This window comes from Rattus rattus, chromosome 8, assembly GCF_011064425.1.
Source record: "Rattus rattus isolate New Zealand chromosome 8, Rrattus_CSIRO_v1, whole genome shotgun sequence".
Taxonomy (NCBI): Eukaryota; Metazoa; Chordata; class Mammalia; order Rodentia; family Muridae; genus Rattus; species Rattus rattus.
The window spans coordinates 11,663,144-11,677,326 of NC_046161.1; the positions used below are offsets into that span (position 1 = coordinate 11,663,144).

At 44.5% G+C, this 14,183-nt stretch overlaps 1 protein-coding gene across 4 annotated transcripts in view; it reads right to left on the minus strand.

Moving 5' to 3' along the window:
- The window catches only part of Fat3 (FAT atypical cadherin 3), a 456,579-nt gene that overhangs the window by 22,827 nt on the left and 419,569 nt on the right, over positions 1-14,183 (minus strand). For all 4 annotated transcript variants that reach the window (XM_032911177.1, XM_032911175.1, XM_032911176.1 and 1 more), the window contains 2 exons: positions 8,366-8,500; positions 5,982-6,139 (listed from right to left, as the gene is read on the minus strand). In XM_032911177.1, coding sequence (XP_032767068.1) covers positions 5,982-6,139; positions 8,366-8,500 — 293 coding nt within the window. The remainder of the gene's footprint in view (positions 1-5,981; positions 6,140-8,365; positions 8,501-14,183) is intronic.

A 14,183-nucleotide genomic window follows, 5' to 3' on the forward strand; every position in this document is an offset into this window, starting at 1 on the left:
CTACGTGATTTACAGTAAGCTAAGGTAATCTATTCTGCCCTTCGGGGTTCACTAATCTAGTTGGCAGGAGCATGGTCACGTGTTAACTCTGCACACACATATACTTACATTCCCCAAACAAGTTTGCAAAAGTGTGATGTAGGGGAGACAAGAGGCCAGGTAGAAGCAAGGGCTTCCCGGTACCCAGCTTTGTGTGTAATTTAGATATTAAACACGGGGGTTATCCTTAAACCCATAGTTTCTATACTGTTCACTATGTAGACAAGAGGCACTCCCAGAGTGCCCAAGCTTGGTGACTGCTTATAGCAGCAGTGCCTAGCCTTTTGTCTTCCTTGGGACACGCTGTGTGAAGAAAATTTTCTTGAGCCACATATTAAATTCATGGGTGTCCAACAACTCATAGCCCACCACATACATGGCTTGGGAAAGAATGCAAACATATGTTCTGAGTGGTACAGTGACATGGTTTTGTCATCTATAAAAGTATGAAGTTCATGGTTTAGAACTGCACAATTGAGTTACAAAGTAAAAATCACAGAAAACCTGCTAACAATTTGAGCATGTAATTCTGTTAAACTGCATCCGTATAGTTACATTAGGGCGCGTTGGTTAGGAGTCAGGCACTCTTGGCTTACAGTTTATGAGTGTTTAACAACAGGACCTTCTGGTCAGCTGTTTGCACTTTGGGGCTGTTCCAATCCCTGGTCAGGGTACTATGGGGGAGACAGGGTACTACAAGGGAAACCTGCCTGCTTTAGAAGGGGCATCTACCACATTCCTTGGAGGCTACCACCAGGTAACATTCATTGCCCATGGGATAGAAAGCCATACTACCCAAAGATCCTAGCTGGCAAAGAGCACAGGCAGACTTCAGCATCAGTGCAAACCCAGTGCAACTGTTGAGGAGATGGCCTTTGACCCCTGGTGGTCCCCTCTGGACTGTGCTATGTGGTATGAGGGGTAGAGGCTAGGTCTTCACATGGACAAGCTTGTATTCGGCCACCAGGGGTCTCACAGCTGGGCACTGTGAGACAAAAGGGTCTAGATCTAGAAAATAATTTCGTGGAGTCCTGTGTTGGGCTGGGGGTGGGTGGGGTGGGCAGGTGTGTCCATCTGTCCTGACATCTGCATATGTCATCTGCATAGCACACATGAACACTTGTGAAATGCCGGAAATGGCAGACCAACGGGAATACTCTTTCCACGTCACCAGCCACTAAAGAAGTGAATAGAAGCTATAGAAATGAGCCTCGCTGGTCTTTGCACGGTGTGCTTTACTTGTGAGAGAATGAGCGGCTTCTGCAGCACTCATCCGCACGAACGTCGTGTTTCAGAAAGTCCCCGTATCCAGTGGCTCTCCTGTCTGCTCTGTGATTCCATGGTTTTCTCACTGCAAGTCAAGCTCATGCATTCCTGCCGGTCAACAGTGGTGCTTTGAGAGCAGGCAGCGCCACGGAGTACCATCCTGTTTTATGCAAAGCACCGCTCTACCTTGGTGGGTTTGGGTTTGGGGAACAGAGATGTAACACAGCTTCTGCAGCAGAATAGCTGGCTACATCACACATAAAGCATACACACACACACACACACACACACACACACACACACACACGCATGCACGGCTCTGTAATACACGTGCTTAGATGGAAAGGTCTGAAAGCAAACGTTTGTTTTCAGAGGGCTTTCACCTATAATCATATGCGATTGCTGTTTTTTGCTTTTGTTGAGCAAAATAGACTCAATGGCTATTGTAAATTACAGCAAACTTGCTCAGTGACAATGCATAGATAATACCCACATTTGCATTTGAGTGTACGTAATAAAGGGATAGAATACGGCTTTGGAGACACCGTCTCCTGCCACAGCCCATCTGCTGTTTTACCCCATGGCTACAAAACACTGTTCTCAGTCAGTCATGGAGAAATCTGCTGGTGAACGTGCGGTTCATGTAAGTTTCTATAACAGAGTGTTTAATTAACATATTATTTGATTTATGCTCCCCCCGTATCACTACCAATTGCCTCTGGGTAATAACCAGAAAGAATTGGCATGAGCCTGATGTACCCTACATGTAAAAATTCTGCCACTAAGGAACTAGAATTATCCCCTGTGAGTACCAAGCACAGCTAAGCCCTCCCCACAACCCCTTATTATAAAATATCAGCGGCAGCATTGCTAAAAGAAAGAAGCCAGGTGCCCACAAATTTCACCTTTTCCCAAAGAAGCACCACGTGCACCATCATGGTTCTAAGCATTTTGGACCATCAGGTTTGTTGCTACGACAATTCTAGAATATGTTCGCCCAAAGGTACCCAGTGGAAAGTTAATTGTCGTAGGCTTGTTATGCCAGGAGATGAAAACAACACTTCCTTCCCTTTGAAGTTTCTGAGTCATCTTCACACTGGGAAACTGTGCTCTGATCGTTCATTTTTTTCTCTGTCTACCAAGTTCTAAAGTATTTTTCTTTGCAGAAGATGACGTGTTCTCGAGTCAGACTGCCAGCAAGGAGGCTCGGCAGTGGAGGTGGAAGTGTGTCTGGGCTGTGAGAAGTCTGTAGCTGTGCTGTTGAAATGGCTTATTGGTCAGGCAATGGGGGATTGTTTTCAATGATATGCACAGTTCAGAGAAAGGCATGTCCCCCGACGTTATAAAATATGTACATCTTCAGAGCTGTATGAAATCAATGGTGTGCTTTTTGGCCAATTTCCAATGATTAGAGGATTAAGAGACAGGAAATGGAATCCATAAAAGTAGTTTTCAAAGTAGGAGTTTGAGTCAAAATTACTAAATTCCGAGTCTCACTGCTTTGGATCCTTAGTGTAGGGCGCAGTGTAGCATCCTCAGTGTATCCTTACTGTAGGGCTCAGTGGAGAATAGCTTAGCCAGAGGTCTTTGTTAGTTGGTTTTTATCTTTGCCGTGACCAAGACTTTTACAGAAGAGAACAGAGGAGGATTTAGTCCTCACTCCACACGGCTAAAGGCCCTTCCTATTCAGGAGGGTGTGGGGAGCAGGACAGCTCTCATCTTGGTAGCCAGGAAGCAGAAGGAACGTGTAGTTGGGACACAGACGCCCACATTTAAAGTGGTTCCTTCCTTCGTAAGTTACCTCTGGAACCCTCTCACAGCCACATCTATATGTGTGCCTCACCCATCCCTCAAGTACTTCTAAATCTAATCAAGCTCTCAATTAAGCCCAATCGATCACCACAAGGGTCATTCAATAGTCTCTGGAAAGGATGCCTTTCAATAAATTATTTTCAAAGCCATTTACTGTTTATCTGACATGGGGGGTACCTCCAAGAAAAATAATTGTATCAGGAAATAAATGAATGGGCGGGTGTTCCAATCAGCCCTCGGATCTCTTTGTAATTCCTGGAGAGCTTCTAACCTGCTCACCTGTCATACGTCCACACGCACTGTCTAATAGTTTTACTTACTAAAGAAACCAACAAATGCCTCCACGTCTCGGTCTCCTCAAAGGCAGACATGCGCACTCCTGCCTCTAGGGAGAGGAGTTGGAATCAGAAATAGATGGTATGTAAAAGCATGCCGAGAGCTTCCATGGCCCATGGTTTGTAAGACCTGCCCACACAACTTACAAACTTACCTTTCTTTTGGTCCTGGGATATGAAGCCATGTCTGAGAATCATCTGACTAAAGGACTCTGTAACATGTCACGTGCCTCCATATTTCTTATGTTTAGGAATATTTCTAGAGTAGCAACCAACGTTTCTGTCTGCTTTCCACTTGGTGCCAAAAAGTCTGACCAAAAAACCCCTTGAACTCCTGTGATTTTTCTTCATGTCTGCTCTGGAAATCTGACACTTTGCTCTTAAAAGGCACAAAGGGGCACAGCCCCTCCTTATATTACGGCTTTGCTGCAAGGAAAATCAGAACTGGGTTTGTGCACAACTAATATATTTTCTCTGACTTTTTTCAAAATCGTGAAATTTTACTTTATTTTTTGCTTCATTAATTGCATCGTAACCTTTTATTTTCATGTCAATGGTGCTTTAATTTTTATTGCATTTGTATGTTTATGCTAAGTCTCAAATCTCTTTTAGAAGCTAAGGCAGTAAATGGGAGAGAGAAAGGCAAGTGCTTTCTAATGCAGCCAGGGTACAGTGACACTGCAGTCCATGAAGGTTTTGTTTTTTTTTTTTTTTCTGGCCACCATGCAACTCTTTAACAGTTGCCCTTTGCACCCTGACTGTCTTAAATACATGTTTACAGAATGCGCTCTGCCTGGAAAAATATAGGCAACCTGGAGGTGCAGTTTAAGCCAAGCATTTCAGTTTGGTGACTGAAGCAAAGCACAAGGCACACAATGTGGCTAAAGTCAGTGAGATCAAATCTTGAACAAGGCTGTGTTCAGCAAGTCCCCTGAGAGGACAGGACTGGCACCATGGATGAATCTCTGTCACCAGTCAATATAGCTGCCACCTGCTCTGGGCAAACCCAACCTGAGAGAAATAACAGAGAGGGGCCGGTGGTGGTCTACAACCTCCAAAGCCTTCACAGAGGGTCCCTTCAGATAGCAACCAGCCTTTGTTTGTTGGAATTCATGTTTGAGAATTCAGTTTTCCAACTTCAGAAACGTGTTTGTTTCGTGAAGTACCACATGCCTGCATGGTGAGTGTTACCTCAGAGGTTTATTCTTTTTCTGTCCCCAGAGTGGTGCACTGGTAACACACTGGCCAGGGATGGGAAAATGACAAGTTTCATTTTAGGATCAAGCCATCCTTATCTGATATTCCGTTCCCTCTCAAGTTCAGCGTAGTATAGAGATTATGAAACAGGAAGTATTTGTGTTACAGTAATCTGTTAGAGCTTGAAAGAGGAGGGGCAAGGCCAGAGACTGGTCAGTTTCCACTCAGCAGGCTCTGAAGTCTTCTAAGGAGCCTGAGCAACTGTAGCCTGATGTAAAGCCCCTTAAACACAGATCAGGGGAAGCCTGCTCTCTCATGCTCTCATACCCAAAAGCTGGATGTGGTCTTCTCCATCCCCAGGCCCATCAAGCTGGGTCTGGCCTATACATGTACCGGATGTGCTTTGCGACAAAATAAGCTGGAGTGTCAAGAAAGAGAGGTGAAGACCATGGAGTGGGATACACTACAATGTGTGGTTGGGCCTTACCCCTTGGTAGCTAAGCAACCTTGGGTGAATATGTAAAACCCTCTGGATTGTTCTTGATCAAGTAAATGGGGATAACACATCCATAGAAGATTTGTATTAAATTTAAAATTAGAAAGATGCAGCCACATCTGTTAGTATTCTTAGTGTAATCACAAAGGCACTAGGTGCCTCCAGCTGCATACAAATGCCAGAGTTATTTTGAAGGAAATCTGGCTGCCTTAGGAGGCCTTCTGAGGTCAGGAAATGATTTAAAAATTGAGAGACTTGAGTCGTGAAAGGATATGTGGAATATTTATGCCCAAGATCTTCTGCTTGCTCCCCTAGTAACAGTGCAGCTAGCCAGAGAGCGTGGCAAGACGGTGGATAAGGACAGAGCCAACCTGTTGAAGGATTAGCTTTGTGTCATGGGATTGATCGAGACATCAGTCCTAATGCCCTGTGGAGTGATTGGAATACAAAAGAGGTGAACATTCAAGCCCTTTCTATAGGGAGTTATCTAAGCTCTGCCATTGAGTTTTGAAATACTAAATATTACTAAATACTAAAACGAAGTAGGATGCTGGCACGATTTTCAACCCTGTTGCTCTATCTTTTATCCTGAAGCCTGTCTGGTCTTCTAGACTCACAAGACAGTAATTTCAGTTTCTCCCAATATAACTGTCAGCATAGTCAGTTAAAAAATGATTGTGGGCAGGGTGTGGTGCCCATGCTCATAATCTCAGCACTGAGATGCAGGACTGAGTTTGAAGTGGCCTTACCCTTCAACGTAAGACTTTCTCAACAACAATGGGAAACAACAACAAAAGCCAAACTGCAGAAGGAAGGAAGCCGTCCATTTTACAAACCTTCAGAATCATGCAGGGGTTGGCCCGGGTGTACATTATGATCCCATTGCTCTGCAGGGTTCTCAGGCGCAGCGCTAGCTTGAAGTCCTCTTCTCGGCTGTTTTCAGAAAGCCGATACTTGATGTAACTGTTGCCAGCAAAGCTGAGAGAAGTGTGCCCTGAAAAGACCGTTCCGATAACACAAATGTTCTTTTAAAACCCAGCAATGACCAGGAACCCACACAGCCACCCACACATCAGGAAAGCTGATTGCAGACCACAGCAGTTAAAGATGGAACCCTGGGATTTTGCCAGATTACAGTTTCGCATCCTTAAATATTAACCAGTTAGCTACCGAAAGCATCCCACTTGTCTTGTGCTCGGAGCAACTTGGTAAATTCTGTAATATGGACTTTCTTAGTATCATTAGATTCTTAGCTCCCTCTTTCCAAATTTATTAGGATATCCTTTGGTTTCTTCTGCACCCTTGCAGTCCCTCAGACATGTTAGAGCTTCACTGGGTCAGTACATGGCAGTAATTCCAGTAGCAAGAGGCTGCTGCAGGCGGCTTTCAAGTCAAGGTCTCCCTAGATCATAGAGTGAGTTCATTGTCAACCTGCTTAGCTAATTCTCAAAATGCAAAAGCAAAAGGAGAGCTGCAGCTAAGTAGTGGCATGTTCGCCTTTCATGAGATCCTCAGTCAACCCCTCATAGTAAAAAAACAAAACAAGTTAAAAAGAAGAAGTTTCAATCCCATAAAACAAGGAAAAGTCAGTGAAGTCATTTTCATGGAATACTTGTATTCTCCAGGCACCCTAATACCAAAAGCCACTGGTGTCAAGGGTTAAGAAAGGAAGCCTCACGCTGTCACAATATCAGTCATTAACTGTGAGGCTCACATTCTCAGACTCTCGTCTCTCTGTCTGTCTCTCTGTCTGTCTGTCTGTGTCTGTGTCTGTGTCTTTCTGTCTCTCTCTCTCTCTCTCTCTCTCTCTCTCTCTCTCTCTCTCTCCCCCCTCCCTCTGTCTGTCTTTCTGTCTCTTGCTTCCTCTCTCCTCTCTGAAAAGCATAGGCTTAAGCTTGAGGGTTAGGAGAAAAGGGGTTTTCAGAGGAAAGTAAGTCTCACTAGACAGCATGGCTGTGGACTATGGGCTTCTCAAAGAGGAGTTATCCTTCCTAGACACTATAGCCCAATCCATCTCACCAGATTCTAAATTAACCATCTTTTTTATTCCTTGGCATTTTTTTGTCAATATTACACTGCAGCAAACAGGTCAATAGCTTTGCAGAGTGAAAAGCAGAGAGGATGAAAATACAGCAAATGGGTGATCATCACCGCAATAGAACATCCTCTGTTTAGAAACTGGCAGAAAGAGACGCTGTGAGCATGGCATGTGTGCTGGGGTAGGGCCACCTTAGTGACTTCCTCAAGCTTCTAGGTTTTCCCTTCATTTCATCGACAGGTCTATGCTGGACGTCTACCTTGATGGAATACCATTTTGATAATAGGATGTCTCACAAAAGCTGAACTTCTGAAAGTGCAAGTGCAGCAAAGTGCTTTCCACATTAGGCTTGATAACTCATATCACCACTATCAGTGCTACGGTTATCATCCCTTCCATCACTTATCATCACCCACAGCCACGCCATTGGGTTGCCTTACAAGAGATAGTAATTATCTCCTGGATTCCAAAATTGGTATCAATGTGCCTAGATGTTAAATACATCACAGAAGATGATCCTACTGGGGTGAAAATGGAAGACGACACTTTTAGAGGGAAACAGTGAAATAAAGTGAAAAAACTGAGTAAAAATGTTAAAACTGGATGAAGACTACAAGGAAAAGGTTATTTCAATGAAAATGAAGTAAATATTGATTTTTTTTCTTCTTTAAGATGCAGAGGAGAACAGCTCAGTTTTCTGCAACATGGCGTTAGCCAGAACTTCCCAGGGAAGAGCTGGTTTGCTTGGTTCAAAGCTGGTCTTCTACGGAAAGTTGAGACTGGCTCAGATCTACATTCTTTTTGCTTGGGTTTTTATTTTCCTTTTTGCCTGCAGATTCATGTAGCCATCTTAATCCCGGGGGTGGGGGGCCTGCTTTGTCTGTATAGCAGCACTCAGTCTTCCATAACTTCTCACTCTCAGCATCCATGCCACATGACTGTGGACACATGAGATGGTCTCCGCTCTACATAGGGAGTCCTGTGTTCATGTCTCCTTAGCATGAACTGGCTATGGCATGCCCCAGCTCAACATGAGAGTGAACATTGGTCACGCTCCATTCTGCAGGTAAGTGTGTACACATAAATGTGTCTTCCCAAAGGGTCTAGTCAGAGACATTAACTCAAGGAACCTTCACTGGGGAGTAGGCGCCCCGACCCTGTCCTGTCCATACCACTCTGTACCTGAGCACTCTCCGAGTTTCCCTGGTGGACACTGGCAGAGAAATGGTCTCCTGCTGGCCTCATAACCCACACACTGCATGTCCTCTGGACACGGTTTTTCCACACAAGGATCGTTGGACCCGGGACATACTCCTCCTGTGGCAAAGGCAGAGAAACATGATCAGAAACAAAGAGATTCGCCATCAATTTTATCGATCATAAAAAATCATCAAGCCCTGGGCTGTATGTGATCAAAGGGAGCACCCAGAGTATGGGCATTGGGTCTCTTATCACTAGGTGTCGGTGCCCATCACAGCTCTCTGTGTCTGTCAACACTGCAATGCCAGGCTGAGTAGGATAAGAGTGTTGAAAAATCCAGCACTTATCCTATTAGGCCAAAATATGCCAAAGCTTTCTCTGGGCAAATTTCAGCTAAAGAATCATCATCACTTCAAGACTCTGTCAGAAAGTACTAAAGCAAGTTCCCAACATCCTAATGGTCATTTATAAGCACCGTGGGGTTATCTATCTTCTGCAGACTCTTATCACTCTGAAACACTTGAGGGCAGAATGTTAGCGATGTTAGCTGTTGATTTCAGGGAAGAGGAGGAGGAAGGGATGTGGAAGGGCAGGTAAAGGGGTCGTGAGTACATATTCCTAAATGTAAGTCTAGTTCCAAATTATGGAAGCGCAATTCATTTTGTTTCCTAATCCTTTTTGCCACATGGTATTTTATCGATTAACTATGAGGAGTCCTTGCCAGCTACTTAAAAAAAAAAAAAAAAGCAGAATTATCCTTGGCTGAGTCAGGAGTCCATTTCACTTGCTTGGTTCAAGCTTAGATGAAAGTTTAATCCCTTAGGAGGGAAATCCCTGGAAGAAGATTAAAGCAGGCAAGGACCCAGGTGAATTAGGTCAGCAGCAGCATGAAGCCAGGTATGGCCTCATTGAAAGCAGAATGCTTTTCAAGCATCCTGGGTATTTCAAATATATTTAGGACCTTTTCACCTGGCAAGAGTTTAAGTGGCAAAGGACTCTTGAAACAGCGCATCAACTAAAATTAAGCCTCAAACAAAATGGCACTTTCCTCAGTGGGTCAGTGTTCTTACTGGAGTGGCCTTCCCTGTGAATGAGGAACACAGAGGACTTCATCTTCTCCCTTTATTGGCAGGAGCTGGCCCTTGGTCCCACTCTTCTCTGTGATGCCTTCCTGGTCATTAAGGACTGCTCCATCTCTTTGTTCGAGAGAAAGCAGGAATGTGGTGCTAACTACCTAGAAATATTTTCTTTTTTGATCTGTAATCTAGAAGAGAAGCCATCTTGCCAGTACTAGCAAACTCAGGATTCATAAATTCCACTTTGCCATTAGCTACAGTTGACTTGCAAAAGTCATTCTTGACATTGGTCCCGCTCTCAGGCTGGGATGTGAAGGAATTTTGAACGGGATATTTAGGACAAGCTCTACCAGTGATTCTATGAGATCCAACATCCCAAAACACATCCTAAGGTCTGGTACATGCTAACCCTTTATTCTTTCCATATATTTTTCAGTAATGGTAGAATGTTATCCGATAGTTGACCATCTCGTAAGCCACTTCGAGGAGCTCTGGTGAACAGTTTTAAAATAACTTTAGGCAAAGTCATTCAACAAATAGTAACTCACTGAATTAAAAATATTAATTTAATAAGGTAACGGAGACCTATGAGCTAACAAGTAAGGGCCTACAGAGATGGCAGAAAACAATATCCACAGACATGAAACACACACATATATTACATATCAGGTCACTGTTTTGACAGGTATGTGAGAGCCGGGAATGTCCCATAAGAGGGATGTTCTGTCTCCTGGGAGAACATTAGACCTATTCATCAGGAAGAGGATGTTCTAACTCTAGATTGAAAGGGTGAGATCGTCTGAGCAATAGGAATGAGCCAACCATGGCGACAGCGCAGCTTTGTGCATGACTCAACTGTTGTTCACAGCCAACTCACACTGTCACCAGCTGGCTCTGCCGCACTGTGAGCATCTTGGCATCTTTGACTCAGGTAATGATGACTTACACTCCTCTAGGGTCCTTCTTAGTGTTGAACAATAGTTAGGCTATGCTGAAAGGCACGCGACCCTGAAGCTAAGCACAAGCACGTGGGTGTGGGTGTAGCAATGGGCCCATACCACACAGCTTCTTATCACCAGACATAGTTTCTGGTTTACCTGGCTAGACCCTTCCCGCTAGCAGTAACTTCCAGTAGTTTATGTACAGAAATCTGTTGCTCTTGACTAACCTTCCTTTTTATTTTTCTATCTCAGTAAACCTAAGGATCCCATCCACGTGTCACTGCAACTTTGACGTAACACTATAGACATTATTCATTGTCCGTTCTGGTTTTATGTAACTGCTACAGTGCTAAGAAATCCTACATTCTCAAAACCTTAATTGAAAAGCCACCATTTCTAAGAAGAAAGGATGGTTAAGTAAGTTTAGATGTGTGACAGTAATAGTATGTATTCCCACAGAAAGTGTGATAATATTAAAAAATAAAACTAAACATTTTTGTGTGTATCTAGTGAAAGTTAACACTATATTTCTGAGACAATTCAGCACTGAGGGGTTTCTGCATTTGATTCATGTCTGGCCTTTCGTAACCACACTCAGCACGATAACCGGCATAGAACTTATCACTGGGTCTGTTGAATCTCTGACTTTGAGTTAGAGCACAAATTCACTTACCAGCAGTTGGATCTCAAGCCCACGTCTCTTTTTCTTCTTGGGACTTTGTGTCACACTATACCAAAAGGTACATAATTTAGCCACAGCTACCAATTAATGAAGTTTTTTAGATCCAGTCCCCACTAGGGACAATGCAGTATGAGTGTGTCTGAACAACAGCAATACAGATATTACGAGTGAATCATAAAGTGGACAACAACATTCAGTATATAATAATGTTCTCATTCTATCGGCCTGTGACTTCGACCAGTTCTTCTTCCCTTTGTTTTTTGATAACCCCTCTATTGTGAAGGAGACTCTTGTGGGTCAGGAATGTGAGTCTGGCTGCTGTGGATAGCTGCAGGAGTCTTCTACCTTCAGTCCAGCCTGGGATGTGCTGAGCCATAAACACTAGTCCATCCAGCTGCCTGTCAGCGAGCTCAGCTCTGAGGCTCACTCTCCTGCAGCTGAAAGAACTACACCAGCAAATCTGAGCCTGCAGGCCAGTCTGCATTTTATACGTACCTTGGGTCAGCAAGTTTATTCCGAGTAAACTAATAAAATCACTCAGAAGCAGCTTCCTCCCAAACAGATGAGTCTCCATATCTAATATAGTAAATCTTCGCTCCTTGTAAAGTGTCATAGACATTGGGTCCTTTCTGAAGTATATGTTGTCTGAAGGCCATAGCTTCAGATGTTGATCCTGAATGAAGCCATGTACTCCTAGGCCTCTGATGGACCCAGGTCTATGGCCTGGGGATACTTTGGGGATAGATGTTCTTTTCCACAGAGGTCAAACGTTTTCTAGGTACACAGAATGCACACTGCCTTGTGTGGGTGCTGAGGGGTTAACCTGATTTTAGAAATCCCATGTTTATAAGATTCTGTCTCAGGCAACTGTGCACACCTATTATTGTTAAGAGCCTTAAAGACCCACTCTCTGGTGGCAGAAAGTGCCTCATCAGCTCCTGAGTACCAGTTAAGAGATGACAGTGTCAACTCCTGTTGGCTTCTGGGAGGAAGTTTATCTTATTAACTATCATTAAATAATCCAGGTTTAATGAACTTGTGCTGTGCTCCGTGACAGCTCAGGGAGTGGAGGCATAGACCTGCAGACTGTGCATCTCCAGGCATCCATCAGTGAGGAGGGAACATGAAGGGCTCCCCCTCCATCAAGCCAAATGAGTCCATTTGTCGTATACCAGTGCAAGAGCAGGCAGTAGTGGCCTCTGTCACAACATGAAGAGAAGAATAAGCTCCAATCACTGATTCCAGGTCCCCCGAGGAAGCGTGACAGGAAAGCGTCCCGATCCTATTGACAAGCTACGGATCTGGCTACTAATTTAATGTATTTACTCCATGGCCTTAAACATGTCACTTAGCTTCTCTGGATCATGACCGCCTTTCAGAGAATCAAGACAAAGATTCTTCAGAGTATTGTGAAAACTGAATGGGCCAGTGCCTGAGGAGATAGTTGTAAGGAAAACTTTGAACCAGGCTGTAAAACTGGCGAGGCTAACACAACCTGTCAAGATGGCAGAGACCTGATCCTTCTACCTGCTGCCTGATTTGAGTCAGATTTGTAAGCTCAGACATGGGAGATTGTGAGTTCAGGGATGTGTATTGGACGTGCAATACACATGGCTCACTCATGTAGCTGTGTCTATGCTTCTGTCCCCACTCCAAGCAGAGCCTCCTACCTTGTCTTCTCTCACCTGTGTACAGTCCCTTACCTCCAACTCCGCTCCACAGCCAATATTTTTTTCATCTTAGGTAGAGTCCTCCCAGAACTTCTCCCCCTCAGACACAACCCATCATCTCTGCCTTAGGCATAGCCCCTCTCCTTCAAGGTCTCAGGCATGATTCCTCATTCTCTCCACCTCCGGTACAACCCCCCACCTTGTTTTCTTCAGACATAATTCTCTCACATTCTCCACATCAAATACAGCCTACACCACGTACACTCAGGCACACTGTACCTTATCTATGCCATGCACAGTCCCGTAACGTTTCCTACCTCAGGTACAGTCTCCTGCCTTTTCCACCTCAGACATATCTGTGGTCTCTTTTTCATCCTCCTCCTCTTCCTCCTTCTTCTCCACCTCCTATTTCTCCTCATCCTTCTTCTCCTTCTTCTTCTCCTCCTCCAACACCACCACCTCTTAAGGTGCAGCCATAACTTCCCTACCTCAATTGTTGGCATTCTTGATACACTGGAGAAATGCACAGAGGATGTGTCTGTCTGCTCTTTGCATGTTTTCCACTTGGTCTTCAGGTGGAAACTTCTGGTTGCTTTCTACGGCACTGACGACAGAAGAGCCACCTGAGCTGAAGCCTCTGTACTTGTGTGCAGGGCAAAGCGTGGTTCCCTGGAGACTTTTGGAAGGTCTTGCTTCCATATTTACGACTCTCTTCATCGCCGCAGTATTCCTGCACCCCTTGGGATTATGTCTGCGCCAGTGGCTAATACATCAGCATCTAGCTGTGATTATGAAGCTGCCACTTTGAGCGGAGTCCATTCCTTGATTTATGTCGCTGTCTCATTATGTTGAAGAATCCAATAACTAATGCTAAGTCTCCTGGTCCAAAAACCACATGCTTTGCTGAGATGCTGTGTCTGGGTAAATGCCGTGCAAGTCAGTGAGAAGCCTTCCTGATTCACGGCCTGCAAACAGATACGGGATATATTCCCTGGAGAATCCAGATTTGAGGCAGTCTATGTGGCTCTTCCAGAAGCAGAGACATGTCCAGGCAGTAGAATGCTGGGCTTAGCTATCTTTTGCGTATTACATCACCCACGGCCAGGCTTGGTTCTGTTCAAGACATCTCCCCGGGAGCCATTGTGTATGGATAGAATGCCCTCAGACAATTAGCACCGACAAACTCAAGCCAGAGAGCAAACCTAATTCAAGTTTTTATCTACTTATAAGAAAATCTCAGAGCCAAGTTTCATGTGTTATACTACCTCAGAATTCCTCATTTATTTTATTAAACTTTAAGAATGCATCACCCCCTCCATCTCCCAACAGGTTCTCCTTCCCTGTCCTGCAGTGCCTACTCCAAGAACTGTTCTCACTCCTCCCCATCCTGCCCAGACAAGCTCTGCTACCCTCTTGACAACACGATGCTGT